Raw genomic sequence first — 18,632 nt, forward strand, 5'->3', positions numbered from 1 at the left:
TAGAATCATTCAGTAGTCAATGTGTTAACCATTTAGTAGCATACTAAAGCAATGCTTCTCAAACTTTTTTGTCATGGGCCCCCCTAAATTTAATTTGAATCAGTCAAAACTCCCTTAATCAAAATCATTAATTATTTTACGGTTTATCAGTATTAGATAAGGTATATTATATAATATAGCCTCAGCCCCTAGTTTAAGAAGCCATCACTGTACTATAATTACTTTGTTAATAATTTTACATTTTTAAATAACTTTTCTTAAAAAACTAAATATTTTTAAGATAGCAACATATTATGTTAATTAAAATAAACTAATAATTAATGAGCATTAATGAGTCAAACCTAAATTAAATCATGATATAAACATAATTTCAACATAAATGCAATAAATTAAAATCACTAAATCCTAAAATCTAACTTAATACACATTTCAATTAATCAAATTCATACTTTATTTTTATGTTATTATATACAATGACAATTTAAACTATTTTTAAACTAATACCTTTCATTAGCTATAAAAATCTACTTGTAATATTTACAATATTATTGCTATTCGTTATGTACTAACTAAAGTTAATAACAACCATACATGATATAAATATTTAATATTATAATAATTAATAATATAAGGTATTCAATATATTATATAAAAATTAGTTGAATCCGTAGAAGAACAATTTATAAAAGAAAAAAAATTAATTATGAAATTTATGTATGTCTAATACGTTTTATATAAATATAATACATTATCATTTTCCATCATTCCATAAAAATATTTTAACATTAACGTTGTATTGACAATTTAAATATCATATTATTATAGATATAGATGAAGTAAAATAGACGATTTATTAGCAACAGACAACAGTGAGATCCGATATTTTATATTTTTAGAAAAAATAAATCAATTTAAAATTAAATATACATATATGGGTTGATTAATGTTTAATGTATTAACTAATATGTAAAATAACGATTTAACAATTTAAAAATTATATCAGGTTCATTAGATTTTATACATTTTAATAAATCATATAGGTAGTAGAAAAAAAAAGTTATGTAAATGCATATTTTACAGTCTATATCACGTTTGACTTACACCTCGATGTGTGTTTAAAGTATACAACACTGTCAACACTGAAAAATAGTATCGTTAATACGAACAATTTCTAGAAAAAAAAGTGACTTATTATTGACCAGTTTTAATCCTATTACTCAAAATCTGTCAAACTGCCGCAGAGCATTTAATCATAAAATATGATTTTTATACATGTGTCAAACGCAATAATTCGGGTTTAATATAATATATTGGGTACCTATAAATCCTAAAATATAATTCACATGTACGTTCAATTTGAAACTATAATCAATTGGATCCCAACATGTTCAAATTATCAAAAATTTATTTTTTGAGATGACTGTTATTAATCGTAACAGTAGTATTATACAGCTGTTGCAATCGTCACTCCATCGATCGCGATTATGTTTTGTAAGTACCTACCTTATCGGAATACATGTTTACACAGTTAAGTTATATGCATTGGTTACAGAAATTACAAATTAAAATACAAACCGCCTCGTAGTAAAGTTATCATTTTATCAGCGTTATTGGCGTTTGAGCAATGATTTGAATTTGACCAAACACGGTTAATGAAAAATATCAAAAACAAACCGGTCCAATTAGCATGACGTCATAGCTAGATATACCAGACGCTTCTGCACGTCGACCCGCCGACTGTTCGTTCCATCGCCCCGTACGGCCGTTCAGTAGGTTGGTAAGTGTCGGATGTTCCGTGTGTGTGACTTATTTAAAAGTATTATTACACTCGGTTGTATTCGTCCATTCGTTTGTTTTGTATTTCGCTTTTCATTTACCATTTTCATTCAAAACAAAAACGAAGTTAATTTACAGTATTATTAATTGTAATAGCAACGGACACGCATAAATCGTCAAATTTATTTAAAACATTAAGTGGTTTTTACTGACATAAAATAATATTAATACAGTATACGTTTTTTTTTTTTACAATTGTACGGGTTTTTCATGTCTCGCACACGTGATCACAACAGTCGTTTTGTATGTTGGTGACGACGGTTTTTTTTTTTGATTAAATTTTTGTTTGTTCATACATTGAGGATATAAATCATCATATAAACATGTGCGATTTACGAACCAACAATGGAGAGTCCATGTTCGATGACATTGACATGGGACTTAAGTCTATACTAGACGAATCATTCCATCCATTTTTCCCGGGTAAGTAAAAACATTTTCTTACATATTTTTAAATTCTAATGTCAACATATTATTACGATATAAATTATAATATTATATTGTGTATATTTGATGAATCTAAATATATTGATCGAATATTATTATAATTTTTAAATTGGTTTATTATACAAAAAAAATAATTAAAATTCAATACACATCGAAGTTGGGTTCTAAGTATAATACTAAGGTTTTAACAATATTGATATTTTATATAAGTACTAATATCTATGTAAAGGTTTTCTAATGTTTAAAAAGTACTCTTTAAAATGTATCGCGCGTTTTGAGAATTATAATTGGAATACTTAAATTGTATGAACGTTGTGAACTTATGAACCACGTGGTGTGCGATCGTCTTCATTAAGTCATCAGCTTTGATTTAAATACATTTATTTAATGGCTCGGTAACTAATGATAGCATTAATCGAATAAGAAAATAGTTATTGATATCTATTTATTAATCACTATGATCATTGTTACATAACAATATTATCTTATAAAATAAAAGTTTGAATGGTAATCATAATAATAAAAATACGAAAACCAAAAAGAACAAACTATTAATCACACTTCGATCAAACAAATTCACCTAAATTTTCTTAATGTCTCGCTATCCAATTAAAATTGTTTGTCTAATGCCTGTCTATGATTACTCCTAAAAATAACTGCCTTGTTGTAGTTTATACAATATTTCTACATGCTATTCTAACTTGGGCAAATCATACACAATAGTATTTAGTTTAATTTGATACATTTATACATGCCGAAACATAATTGTACTGGTTTTGAAATCCCATCGATCGTACGTGAACACTAGGTATAATTCGATACTTAGAACACCAAAAATAGGTATAACTATTATCTTTAAAACGCCCATTACATACCTTTGACAATAACAACAATAATATTCTTAGAACTGAAGTTTATATGTGATTTGTATAGAGGTATACCTATTTATAATTAATAATTATTGTTAACTGCTTACACGGTAAACTGCGTTTATTTTTGTACTTCAATTATAATAGTTATATTAGATTCTGATATATGCATCGTAATTTTTAATAGTCAATTCAGAATAGTACACTAATATTTTTGCCAATGAATATACAGCTTTATATTGTAATGTACTGCTCTGTATTTTAATATACAACATTACGTTTCAAATAATCTTAAACCAAAGGTACACCATAAAAACTAATTATCTACCGATTTCGTTTTTATCAAATTGCGTAAATGTAAATCTAATAGCAAACTAAATTGATTATAATTTATTTTATTGTACAGATAATGGTCCTAATCTAATAATTATAATGTTACGTACTTGTATGCAAAAGTTTAGACCATAATATGTTATAGCAGTTTTAATAATATTTATTAACACTTGTACACAGAATTTTTTGTAATTAGTTTATATTTGTAAAGATTTTAAACATTTGTTGTTTATTCTAATAGGTACACAATCGAAAATTGTATAGAAAGCACTAAGATTATTCTAACCATTTAAACTGCCTACACGCTAAACATTATAGATAAAAATTTAATTTTAATGTATAATTTTCCAACCATCAGCAACATTCCACACTTTATGTTTAAAGGTCCATTAATTTGATCTCAACCCAAGTTTCCTCGCTTTAGTTAATTTCTTTAATATACCAATAATTCAGTAATCTCTATTTTTCTTGTATTATTTCTTTGTCTAAAATTATTTTATTTTACCATATTAGTTTAAAAAAAAAAAAATTGTGTTCTATAATTTAATTGATTAATATGTATTAACTTGTTTAAACCAAAAATATGTAATTGTTTAGACTAAAAGTATATTTTTTCAAATTTTACGAATTAAAGAATATAATAAAAATATTTTTACATTAGACATTGCACATTATTATGAATTATGATGTTTCATAATATTTATATACTGTATTATGCCTAAACTAGTTCATTGAAAAATATTTGGTTATTGCTAATACACATCTAATGATAGTAGATATAATATATTATATGCTACACCTACACCAACAATACACTTAATGTTGTCGTTGAAACACTTCGCAATAGCAAAACCATTTGCCTGCAGGAATCGTTTATTTAAAAACCAGTTTGAACCAACGAAGAATATAATAGTTAAATAACGATAAATAGGAAGTTATCTATCTACGTCAAAGTTTAGGTGAGCATGTCGTGTATAGCAATATCTTAATATAAAAAAATATAATATATATGTACGAATATATTTTTTTATTACGCAGTTACCTTCAATTTTTGTTTTATTTATATAGACGTAATTATTAGATATTTATATGAATATTAAACAATTATTAGGTAGATATCATAATATTATCATATCATATTATGTCTTTAATACATGAGGTGCAATCCTGTGGAAGACTAGAAAATAGTAAATATATTTTATAAAACATACTAAAATTCGCTCTTTGTCAGCTCGAACTATTGACATAATTTTTACGATTCAATAATAATATTATTATATTAATTATAAAATATTGTGAATATAGTCCGTGAATTTTATCATTGATGTCTTTAAAAAACCGTTTAAGATTAAGAACAATTCATTTACATATTTTGTCTCTATTTTATATCTTACAAGTGCATAACAGAAAATTTAGTACTTATTAGTTGTTTAGATTCATTGGTTTTATTATTTAATTTCTATGTAAAAAAAAATAAACACAGAAAACATTTCCTATGGTTTGTTGTTTCAAATGTCTTTTTAGATATTTAAGTTATTTTGAAGTGAGTTGTGAACATTTTTAAATTATTATATTTTATTATATAATTCGCTTAACAATTTAAAATATCGAAAAACCCCCATTATAATAAACTACAGAAATTATATTGCTTTATTTAAATTGAACACTAACCTAATGAACCTAACCTGTAATCTTAAAATTAACGCAGCTAAATTAAAACTGCTAAACTTAAATTTGCCATGTTACGCACGTGTAGATGTCAATTTCGAGTGAGATGTCCTTTAAATATACATCAAACGTTATGTATTAAAGTATTATATTATAAACAATGGTCAACGACTACTTTAAAATGTTAACAAACTATGCGCGTATACCTACAACGTGCATTTTTTTTTAATTTCACTCGATCAAACACGGAATGTTTATTAGTTTATAATATTAGTGTTTACTACAGTATACGACTGCGGCTAGTCGATACGAAACTTGGATTAGTTGTAAATTGTCATCTAAAGCAGCGTAGTAGGGTAGAGCCATTTGTGTAATTTGTGGAATATAGTGAATATACAAGGATGTGCATTTGCTTCCACGGACACTATATATTTTATAGGTTATTGAAGTTAATAGACGGTTTTTTAATACAAATTATAACATTTTTAATGATAATTTTCATTATCGTTTGTTGAATATATTTTATTGAACATTATTATATATATATACATACTCGAATATTAATCATCCCTGATTATCTTCTGAATTTCCTTTGCTTTATCTTTTTCTTAAAGAATAAACAATGAATTATTAAAATTTTGTTATGTTTAATAATAGTTTTATAAATCTGAACCTAACCTTAGATCGGTTTTGATTATGATTATCAAATTGTTTAGCATTCAATGCAAAATGCTGAAATAATGCCTCTGGGTATCTACCACTCTCCGACACTATAGGTTTATGACGTATTACAATATATTTAGTGGAGTAGACGTATGAGCTGTTTTGTTTATATTTTACGATTGATTGGAGAATACAACCTATTGAGGGTAACTATGGTGAGTAACACGATATTTTTTACATATTTTATTATTTGGTTGTAATGAAAAAATGAATGTAAATAAAAATAATATTATAAAATGTTCGCATTTAAAACAAGGAGTAAATTATACAAATAACGACAAAATGTTCTATTTTGGTCGAATGCTGGCTTAGGCTAATTGAAAACCGAGGTTATTTGATACAAAATAATCCGATAGCCTAACCATTTCCGTTTAAATGGGTCAAAGGCGAATGAGTATAATCACAGGCCAACGGCGATGTTGATAATATGTTTATACTGTGAACAGCATAAACTATATTTTTCGTTCACGAAATAATTTGACTGATAACACGGCTACGTGATTATACTTCTTTATTATATATCAATAAAATATGAACGGAATATTATGATTAAATTTCGCATTCGATAAGTATATAGGTTTATTTGTTATTTTTTGGCTTTCAGTATCATAGTCTGTACTCTGTAGGCACTTGCGATTCGTACCTTTTCAGCTGTATACTAAACACCTATACGCGGGTGCTCCTCTGCGTAGAGAAGTGTTTTTTACTTCTTCTTGAAAGGATATCATACCTAACATTTGCCATGATATGCGTTAGTAAGACGGAGTCAACACGCATACAGGTACAACGTCCTCTTAACCGTAAACGAAACGAATGACGTGTGTATAATTGGTCGGCCATCAATGGATTCCCACGAAACACGATACTTCTACACCAATTCTCAAGAAATCCGAGAACATAAAATCGTGTAGGTTGTAGGTATATAAACAACAGAGGCTTCGAGTCTCTATTAGTTTTTGAATCCGTACATTTAAAATAATGAAAATAAACTAGCATGCCCCGGTATATATGTTAAAATAATACATCAAACTTCTTCATAATAGGTATATCAAAATATGTGTAGGCATTACTTTTTTTTTCTGAAATCAAAAGAAAATTTATTTTGATTGCATTTATGTCATGGGTGCCATCAATGTCGGCTCATAGTGGACAACAAAGTTATCCATATTATAGATAGTTTATAATGTACTATTTATATATTATTTTATGTTGAAGTCGAATCACGAAAAAATAACGAAATTCGTATATTTTATTAAATATTAGTTTATAGTTACAAATTCAATTATAATCATCTAAATTATATACTTTTTATTACATAAAACTGCCTTAAGTTTTGATTTTCTAAAGTGTTTGTGATTTATTTTATCTTGGAAATTATTACATTAAATTAAGTCAAGACAAATTAATATTCAATGGTTGTATGTATGTTTAGACATACGTACCTAGGAAAGAACTATTACACATGAAGATGTATAAAAGTTATTTGAATTGTCCATCTATTTTCCATTCTACAATATTTAAAACTGACACCACACTCAAAGTGACACATAGGCATCTAGCTGAACAAGTTAAAATTGAAATCTTTAAACAGACTGCAGCTAGTGTTCTAGAGCTAATTCGTGTCAGATGTGGTTTTTCTTATTAAAAAAAAAAAAAAAGAATCGAAATAGATGCTAATGAAACTAGTTTAGCTCGAGAATCACACTCAGAGTACCACAAACAAAATGACAAGAAAACAGTTAAAAAAATTAAAAAATGTATATTGTAATGATTATTAAAATAGCATACGTGATATTCACAACTTCTTGACTACTATTTCATATGAAATAAGATATTGATGATAAAAGAATGATACTGATCTATATGAATTATGATAAAATAAATGATAAATAAGTGTATTTTTATTTTTTTTAATTGGTATTTTTTCGTAGCTTTTTTTGGTCATTGGTATTTTGTATGCACAATTTTTGCACCAACCTCCAATTATTAGTGGTAAATAAATGTATAGGTTAACGCACAGTCAAAATGTTTAACTATTTAAAAATTATTATCACTTCGCTTTCATACTTAACCCAAGTACCCGTATTAAATATATTTTAGTACTTACAAATATGCTTTTTTTTAATTTGCACAACGTGTATTATAATAATTATTCATACTTAAATTGCATTTCAAATATAATTAAGCAACAAATAACATCAAATTAAAAATAATACACGAAAGTTCATTTTTGAAAATATAATAATTTTACCAACTAAATTGCCATCTTTATAGGTACGTGCAAATTCACACGTTATACGACTCTTCTCATTTATCCTCATTAGAAATCGGTGCAATTTTTACACTTGATTTCTAAATCAATATAATCTATTACCAGAGGTAAATGAGAACTAGTGTACATTGTTAGGTCAAATGAAAACATGGTATCTATTAATAGTCTATATTTTATGTTTTTCATTTAAAAACAATATTTAGGTATTACCTACTGATTATTAAATATAAATTATTTTGTCACACAAGTGGTAAATGCTGATTATTATTGATTTCTATATTAGAAATCATATTTTGAAAATAAAATATTAATTATTTTAATTTCATTAATAATTTACTCAACAATAATATATTTTAATAATTAATAGTGTAATATATGCAATATTTTTGTCAGAAATTAGGGGTTAATTTACCGTATTACCAATAATAATTCTTAGAATTGTTTTTCATTATTTATCATAGAATTTAAATTTAACACATTCATTACTCAATTATTATGATGTACACTAGAAAACCTACATACAACAGAGAGTTCCCTGGTTTTTTATTATTCATTTATTTAAATATTTCATCTCGCCGAAATGTTCTTTAAAATCACTATAATAATAAATTACTCGTCATGCTTTTCTAACTCGGCTTAAACCATTTATTTTTTAAAACAATTATTTAATTGCTGATATTATTCGTAAAACTATAATTAAGTATGTGTTTATCATCCAGCTTTGTTAAGTTACTTTATAAATATAATTTATAGATAATACATAGATATGAAATAACATATATAATGTTAACTATAAATACACATTTCTATAAGTTATAATAATTATAATATTATTTACATTTTTATAAAATATAAATCAGCCATTTAATGTCATGAAGTTCCATCGATGAACGATTTCTTTACTCGAGGTTCCAGATTTACCTAACCTTTGCAGATTATCTAGTATATATTTTGCATGTAACGTAAAGAAAAAATATTACAAAATATAAGTAAACATTAAATAGGCACTAACATTTAAAATTTATCTTTGTATACAACTAAAAAAAGAGGCGGTCAAGTGGATATCGTTCTTCTGTACAGTAGGCGTAGAGGTGATTTTTCAATCTATATCACTAAGTGTATATAAATTTCATATTTATGTTATTTTATTGCTATTATACAAAGTAATTTATTATTACAATTAGTATTACAATGTAGGCTAAATAGATTTTTGCTTAAAATATTGCGTTTTTGACTATCAAAATAATGATTAAAAAATGTAATAATGACAAAAAAATTCAATGGTCTAAATTGATCTAATTTTTTTATCAGAAACTACCCTTAAAGTTGAAAATCCATGTATTTTTTCAACCACTTATCGTATACACATCATTGTAAAGGTTCGTTTCCCTCACAATTTAAATTTCAATATTTGAATTATAAAAATTATTTTTATTTTAAATACTTCGTGTTCTTCGTTTGCAGAAAACAAATAGTAATTTATATTTTGTAAGTGATTTTATTATGATTGAATAATTTATAGTTTAATCTTATTTTCTTAAATGTCGATTATTAATTTATAATTCTTTGTATCTATATTATTTAAAACAAATTAACTGAAATATCGTTCTAATACTCTAAGACTAGTCTTGTAATCTATTAAAATTACCCATTTGACAATTCAATATCAGTATGTCACAAATCACATTAAGATTAATAATTATAGAACCAAATGAACGGAACGCGGCCCAACGATTGCTATGGACCCCAATAAATAGTAGATAGTATTAAGTCATATGGATGGATTAATGAAGTGGTCTTCTAGATATGATATTCGAGTAGGTACACTGTACTACAGTAATAGTAGTGGTCTTCGAACGAATACATATCTTGAAAAGCCGTACCTTGAGCGCAAACAAAAAAAACATATTACTTTATTATCAGAATGTCGTAAAAACATTGAATTTTCTATTACTGTAATATAATTATTATTTTACGCGTTAATAGTTTTTGAATACGGTTCACTTTTACTGCGCCACGCACGTTTTACTGATCACTATCCAATAGTCACATCATGTGTCCTGTAGGTTAACTTCCATCGTTCTTTTTTTCTTAAAACGATTGCAGCGTATGCATGAGTTTGTTGTTGCCTATTTTATGTTTTACACAACATCTAACAACTTATTTTTATGTACATAATAACTAATATGCTAATATCAAAGTTCAGATTGATAAACTACAATTATCAGAAAAACGTTCAAGGTTAACTGAACATAAGAATATATACATTTATATTTACTACCTATATACAGTACTTATTTTAATACGTATAATAGGATGTCTACCGAGTTTGTCCTCGTGCATTCCAGCCGAAATCTCCCGCTATATTATTATATGTATGTGTATAAATATATTATGTCTTACCCGCCTTCTACCAAAATATACGTCTTACAACATACAGAACCACGTATACTACAGTCTACAATTAGGCATACTTATTATGATTTTAGTGTCTAACATAAAATAAAATGAATATTTTTTTATTTCCAATTTAGGTGAATCAAAACAGTAGGGACATAAAACGTATATTACAATAAACGCGGTTCTTTTATATTGTAAGGCTTCCAATAAAACTGTAATTAACTGAGATATTTATGTTAAGACACATTAAACATGTACATTATTATAATAATTAGAATTATTTTTAACCAACGTCTTTCATTGTTTATACATTATATTTTATGTTATGCATGTATGCTAATGTCTATATGTCATAAAGAGTTGGTCTGTATTATATATTTTTATACCTATGTGGTTATAATACATTGATATATACATTTAAAAATGAATTCCTATATTATCGTTTTTACACGGGACTGACAAAAAAAAGGTTGTAAAAGTTTTAAGACGTTTCGACTTGTAACCTATCACTAAGTCTAAGAATAGTTTAGTGACGGTGACTTTTTTACTTTAAACATTTGTCATATGTTATAAAACAAAATAATAACAGTATAACAATTACATTGTCGGTGGTCTGGTGGGTACAAATCGGCAAGGTGAACTCCCCCCCCTCTTCTCCCCCGTTATCTCGTGTCCAGTAAAGTGCTGATTAGAGGACGCGCGTAATATATAAATTAAATATAATGATATTGTACGATACGCCTTAACGACATGTAGGAACGTGTTGATAAAAAGCAGTGTATACCTGCAGTACACTATGCTACACAACTATAACTACATCTTATTATTATTATTATTATTATGTGTGTACGCGTACCTCGACAAGTACCTATACCACATAATACACGCGTGTGTTCGCAGCCGGTATATTTCCGCAGAACGTGGTGATATACGATATAGTGACCACAGAAACCTGGTGTCGGGCTTCTCCGGCTGGGTGTCTGCTGTCGTCGATATGTGGCGCACCCGATACAACTATATTCCCAACAGTTGACAAATCGTTCAGTGACCCTAACCCCCCGTTTAACTATGAGGAAAAAATTTTTTTTTAAACAACAGTTCTCCGGCTTCCCCCGTTTTTTCTCCGGGCGGAAAGAACACGCAGCTAGTGAAAGTAATATACGCACAGAACTAAATCCTCCCTTGAAAAAAAGACACGCGTACACTCACACACGCGTGTTGTAGGGTCGCATAGAAAATATATACATATTATAGGGTCGAGTCAGCGTTATTCGATAAATACGTGTGGTCATTACGGTTTGGAAACGTTTAAAGCAGGAGCGGAAAGAAACTTTGAAATTCGATAGAAATAATAAAAACCCTAACAAGTGTAATTATTATACTGCCCCGTAGAGAAAATATTACACTGAGAAACGGTATGATTACAAAAAAACATTTTATATGACTTGTAGAACGAAACGTGAATGAATTATTTATTTTTTTGATTTTATCTCTACCATATAGGAATCGTAAAAAATTGTTATTCCGATCATTTTCTTATTAATGTACAAGTTCATTTTAGTTACTCGTCATACCATTCAATAGGCACATTTTAATAAAAATCATTGCCGTGGCTATATTGCATTTTGATAAAACTAATAACGTACGTCAATCATTGTATGTATATATATAATTTAACGCATGTTGTTAATTTTAAACCCAAAATTTCTGATACGTAAATACGTCTACTCATCTGATAGTCTCCAAATGTGTGCCAAAAAAAAAAATAACTAATAATTAGTAAATAATAATAGCAAATCGGTTTTCAAAATTAGTCAAAACTTTTTAAATTCTATGTAATTTATTTTAATTTAATGGTGCTAAATTCAAGTCCACACATATTTAATTTGATTGACTTCAGCGGTATGATAAATATAGCAAACAAATTTGTGAAATTGACTGCAATTTGCCATTGGAAAAATTAAATACGAACACGATGAATAAAACACCACGAATACGACTTTCCTTTCCATTGTAATTAAAATATATTTACCAAAAAATGTATTGTTATAGTTAAAATACACCAAATGTATATCGGTGTACAATGCATACACTGTTTGAGAAATGATGCGTGGAAAATATGATGTTACGTTGCATGATTTAAAGATCTTAAAATATTATGTTCTGTTGGTTAATGGGCATACACATACTTATTACTTACAATATGGCGATATAGATTTATGGTAAAATAGATAGGACTCGAGAAAACATGATAGAGGATGTGATGCCTGTATGTGGTGGTGCTGTCTGTCTTATAAACGATCAACCATAAATTTTCGTTCAACAGAATCCATTATGTATTGTTAGTTTTAAACGTTTTATTTGTTTTAATATATTTTTTTTTGACCAATTATCAAATTTAAAAGTAAGAATATTAACCGTGTTCTCTCGTCAGTTTTAATATGTATTCATTTTTTAAAATTAATTGTAAGTAAGCAAAATATTACATTTTAAAACGCTCATAATTTCTTTTAATATTAAAATAACCAAAAAAACCAACGAGAGAACAATTTTTAAATTTGATAATATATTACGTCAATTTATTGTTATATTAAAACTAACACAAAATTTAAAATATATTCTGTAAACGCAAGTATACTATCATATTGGTACCGTACGTTTTTAAAACTGAGACAATACATGCCGCGTGCGAGAGTATTATAATATCATATGTTCTCTGGGGCGCAAACAGCGTCCTCAAAATTTCAGGATTTCGCATAGATTTAAAAGTATTATTAGATTCAAATATTATTATTATTGTGTAAATATTATTAACATTCATATTTTCTTTGATACAAATCAAAACAAGTATATAATTCATAATGTAAAAAATATTATTTTTTTTTCAATTTAAAATGATTTAGTAGAAGCAAACTCGGAATATTAACTATAAGAGAATAAAAAATAATAATATACAAGAATAAATTAATATAAATAAAGTACTTAAAATAATCGAAAATTATGTTAATCACTTAAAAAACGAGGTAAAAAAACGACAAGAACAACTTTTGTAGTTATTTTGATCATTAAATCAAATTTTAATTTTATTACTTTCAATATTTTCATATACCATGAATGTATTGATAAAATTATACGTCTATTATTGTTAAAACACTAGATGTTAGGATTATTTTGTAAATGTCCACAGACACTCTTGGGCCTTGGCAGCGGTGTGGCTTCTAGTAATCCTAAAATGGATGAAAAATCATTTATGATCTGTTCTTAGTTAAGGTATTAAAATACTCTCCAAGTTGATCACATTCTTTATTTATATTATAAACCAAGTACTTCTTTTTTGCTATCTAAACAAAATGTTTGTATTTATCGAGACTACAGTAAAAATACTTCTGGTTATAGTTGTATTTTCGTCGCCGATCATTGCTACTAAGAGTAAGATTTCGCTTCGACTCTAGTTAGTCTAGTTCCGATAAGTATGTGTCCATTATAGTTCCAAATTATTGCAATTTTATATTAGATATAATTTATAGTATGATGTAAGATTTAAAATTTGAAGAAATATACATATATCTGGTCAAAACTCAAACAGTAATGACATATTGAAACGTCATGTGCCCAAAATCTAAAGTAAGTTCTTTTATAAAGGATTAAAAAAGGAACATTCTTATTAGTAACGTAATATAATTTTTAATTTTTCAATATTAATAAAATGGTTAACAATGTAATTGTTATAATCGTCATCAATTCATCATTATACATATGTATATGTTTAAATTAATAAGTCGAAAATATTCAGAGAAATAATTCAATCGTTAGAGATGATATACGTCTGTAAATTGAATTTTAGAATAATATAATATTTACACATTAATTGATTATATTATAGAATAGAACACAAGCAATAATATAAGAACAACTGTTAACAATGATAGGAACTTAACATCTCGATGAACACTTATGTCATCTTATGTGACAATAACGAAACTATTTTACCTCAAGTCTAGTGATGTTGCACTCAAACGTCTTTTCCTACAAAACCACACTTAGCTACCAAATGTTTGTGGCAAAAGCACTCGATGAGCTAAGGGCCTATAAATTAATGTTGAAATCCAAAAACGGATCGAAGTTATTAAAATAATTTAAAAATACGATGATCTTTAAAAAAAAACTAAATAGTTTCCCTTAAATATAATTTAGTGGCTCATGATTGGTCCATTAAATCTGATTGAACTACTAATAAATGAATCGATTTGTATACATGCATCGTGAGCCTAGAGAGGGCGTGATGAATTGACTCGTCGTGTATACACGTAGTTATATATTTTTTCTTTAATATATAATATTATAGACCTCTTCTTGTTTACACTATTACAGATTTGAATTCACAGGTTTCGGTATCATATGAGTAAAGGGTCTATTAGCCTCTTTAGCGTTTTACTCACTGAGGATAATATTGTCTAAAATACGTCTATAGATAGATATTCTATTATTATGTATTTTAAAAACAAGTTTAAACACTAAAATGAAGTTTGTGAGACTCTTGGGCATCCTCTCGAGGAGAATTAAAATATGACCAGTTTTCATAATAACAGGTTTCAGGTCTTAAAAAAACGTTATCCATAAACATGATATTAGACTATTAGCCGACACCATTTTTTTTCTTTTTTTTTTTTTTAAACAAAGGTCGTTTCAGTCGACCATTTTACTACTTTCACTAACATTAGGTGTATAAATACCTAATGATATTAGTTTAAGATCTAACATTTTATTTTATAATTAGCAGATTATGGTATATAATGCTTAAATATATTATAATTCCCATGTGATAGGTGGTAGGAACCTATGTTATTTTACAGAAGTTTTACTACCCGTTTTTTAATTTAAAAACAAGCATCTAATTAATTTCTCCAACTATCAAACTATTTTCGAAGTACGAAAATATAATTTTTAACATTTTTGTGAATACATAGCTATTCCAAGGATATTTCAGATATTTGTACTGTTTGTTGATATGTTGTGTGTACCTATTGTGTGTAAAACGCAATTATTGTGAAACACAACATAAATTATAAAAAAATTTATCTGATTATGCCATCATTATTCTGCCATGGAGATTTAATTAGTTTCTATTTTTAAACTTCGTGGTTACAAAATATCAATGTGTCCTTATACTTTTTTCTCTCACTTCCTAAAACTGTTAAAATGTATTATTAAATGTACGTAGATAATCTAAGAGAGTTAACTAAATAAATACTTATTGTATGTTCTTTAATACTCATCTGATATGATAATTAATTAATAATTACCTAGATATGTAGTTCTATAGTAACTAGTTGAAAAATTTGTAATCCCGATTAATCATTTTCCACAGAATGCAGTTATTTATTATAAAATATTATTAATTTTAAATACGTTACTGCAGATTATTTTTGATTGTTCAGTGTATCAATCCATGTAATATTGTTTTCTATCTATCAAAAATATTTTTAGTAAATATGATGCAGGAATCATAATGTATTATGTATTCCTTTGATCGTTTTCCATTTTGTCAAATTTATTTCTCAAATGTGCTAATGATTATTTAAGTTTAATCTATAAGAATGAAATTTGATCCACTGTTAAGTTAAACATTCAATGTTGGTGTAGAATACAACATACAAAACTTCTATAGTATATATTATACATTACATAATTATATATTATAGCAACATCGCTAATACCATAGAAAGAAAAATTAAATAATTAATTAGTAAATAAAAATAAATTACCTACCATTTATGATACTAATCTTTCTATTAATTATTATTAATTTTATATTCTGTAGGCCATATTATGTTAATAATATAGATTTCATCTGAACAAACGCGACTTAAATTAATTCAAAAGAAGTATAATAATAAATATTAATAATCGTCTCATCGGAAGATTACCTAATGCGTTTTTCAAGACCTCATACTTTAACTGCTGTCTTAGTTTAGACTTCAAATTCTGACTGTACCACTGTAATAAAGACGAAATCTACTAAAGTTTGTTCAGAATTGTTATACAAAAACGCCTTCTTGAATTCTCGATGTCCACCATCCAAACCTTGAGTACACTTTGAAACTCCGAATAACCTGTACATGACTTAACCCGTATTAGGACAACTGTAAAAAATACTCATTTTTATAAAATTTATTAACATGTATAACTTGTACATCTATTAAAATGTATATTTTAACCATTTAAAACTTTTTGTACCATTAGTACATAAAACCTAATAAGTTATAGTGTATAATACCTTAGTTGTTAATGCTAAATCAATAATAAAAATATAATAATAATAAATAATAAATTGTGGTCATATTTAAAACAACCATTTTACTTTTGAATACATATAATATCCTTCTTTTTTTAGTAAAATGTGATAAATATAGATTCATGGTCAAACGCCAGTTTCAAATTTAAATAATAAGCTACTCTAAAGTGGTGTTGTACAAGGCGAGTTTATTGAATAATTATTTAAAAAAATAATAATCAGTTATTCCTAATAGCCAATATATACATATACCATCGACGGCTTGTGTGTTGTTTCGATGCCTACGCATTATCTTTCTATGGTGCATAAAATATATATTATTATAATATAACTATACTACTACTTGTCACAACTAAATTTTAATTTATGACAGCCGTCAGCCCACAACAATATGCGTTGACCGTAATATCATTTGAATAATAGAAACCACCCCTAGAAGCACATGACCGGTAAAATTGTTTATAATAATATTTATTATACAAACCGTGGACGATAGAATGCATGAATACTTGTCGTTCTTTCTCACGCCCATAGAATTCATCTAAATTAACTTTTCTCTGCTCTTAATCTCAACTTTTTCGACTTTGATGCTGTTGGCGGCATCATAAGAAAAGCCATTGATAATTTTATTCTCTGAATTGGCATTAAAAATTAACTCTATTCTTCAAATAATTGTTGAAATATAAACAATCTAAAATCTCATTAAAAAACAACTGTTGATATCATTCCAAAGAACGAATATTATAATATTATTCGCACGTCACTGGAACCACAATATATATATATATACACACGGAGGTCGGCGGCCTTGTATCAACGGCAACATTTTGAAGAAATTCCGATAGTGTTTGTGTGTACCACGTAAAAACAAATCTGTAGGCATATAAATATTTAACATTCGTTTTGAATTTATTATTACATTAAAATAATATTATACTCCGCTGCGATGCCACATTGCCACACGTCGCCGGGTATACGCGCAAACGCTATTACCACTTGCATATTATATAGGCGTGGCCAGAGTTTTACGGCAGGTGTTTGGTGAGGCCTAAAATGTTCTAAAAAAAAGTCATCAGCACAGCGTTTATTCGTTTTGGAATAAAAACGGTGTCGAGAAAGAATTACAACGCTAGACTTGGCGCAGACTTGATCGACGAGTGTTTTTGACGATATTCTATTAATGATTATTTTTACTATTACTGTTGTAGCACAAGGGTTTAAATCATAATCCACTCAGACGGAATAAAATAAATAATACACGCTGTATGCATGCAATAATACTGTATTATCGTACCCGGCAGAACGCATATAATAATATGACCACTTGTATTGTATTGCGTGTGTGTGCGTTCGTTATTATTGTCAAAAACAATGAAATAATTATTAATTATTATCATCACCACTCTATAGTCTATACCGTAGTAGTATAGCAGCTCGAACAACGACTACTATAATATTTTATATTATACACGTACAGTACGCAAACTGTGTTGTACAGTGTACACTACAACACTGCACAGCAGTCGCCGCCGCCGCCGCCGCGCACATCGCGCAGAGCCAGCCACCGATACGCAAATATAATGGGCGTTGAAGAGTCCTTGAGCGCGTAAAGATAGCGTATTATTATAATATAATAATAATAATAATAGTAGTAACACAACGCGTGTATGCGCTTTTTCAATGATACTAGGCGTACCGCTGCGGTGAACGCTCGGGTGGGGGGGGGGGGTTAGGCGCGGGGAAAACGTGTATAAAATATTAAAATATTATCTGGTTCTCGATCGAACCG

At 27.5% G+C, this 18,632-nt stretch overlaps 1 protein-coding gene across 1 annotated transcript in view; it reads left to right on the plus strand.

Annotated features, from left to right (window-relative positions):
• The first annotated feature begins 1,768 nt into the window (after nucleotides 1-1,768).
• The window catches only part of LOC113555971 (hepatic leukemia factor), a 55,364-nt gene continuing 38,500 nt past the window's right edge, over nucleotides 1,769-18,632 (plus strand). The window contains exon 1 of the mRNA XM_026960632.1: nucleotides 1,769-2,259. Within this exon, the coding sequence (XP_026816433.1) occupies nucleotides 2,160-2,259 (100 nt within the window). The 5' untranslated portion in view covers nucleotides 1,769-2,159. The remainder of the gene's footprint in view (nucleotides 2,260-18,632) is intronic.

The sequence above is a fragment of the Rhopalosiphum maidis genome, chromosome 4 (assembly GCF_003676215.2).
Source record: "Rhopalosiphum maidis isolate BTI-1 chromosome 4, ASM367621v3, whole genome shotgun sequence".
Classification (NCBI taxonomy): Eukaryota; Metazoa; Arthropoda; class Insecta; order Hemiptera; family Aphididae; genus Rhopalosiphum; species Rhopalosiphum maidis.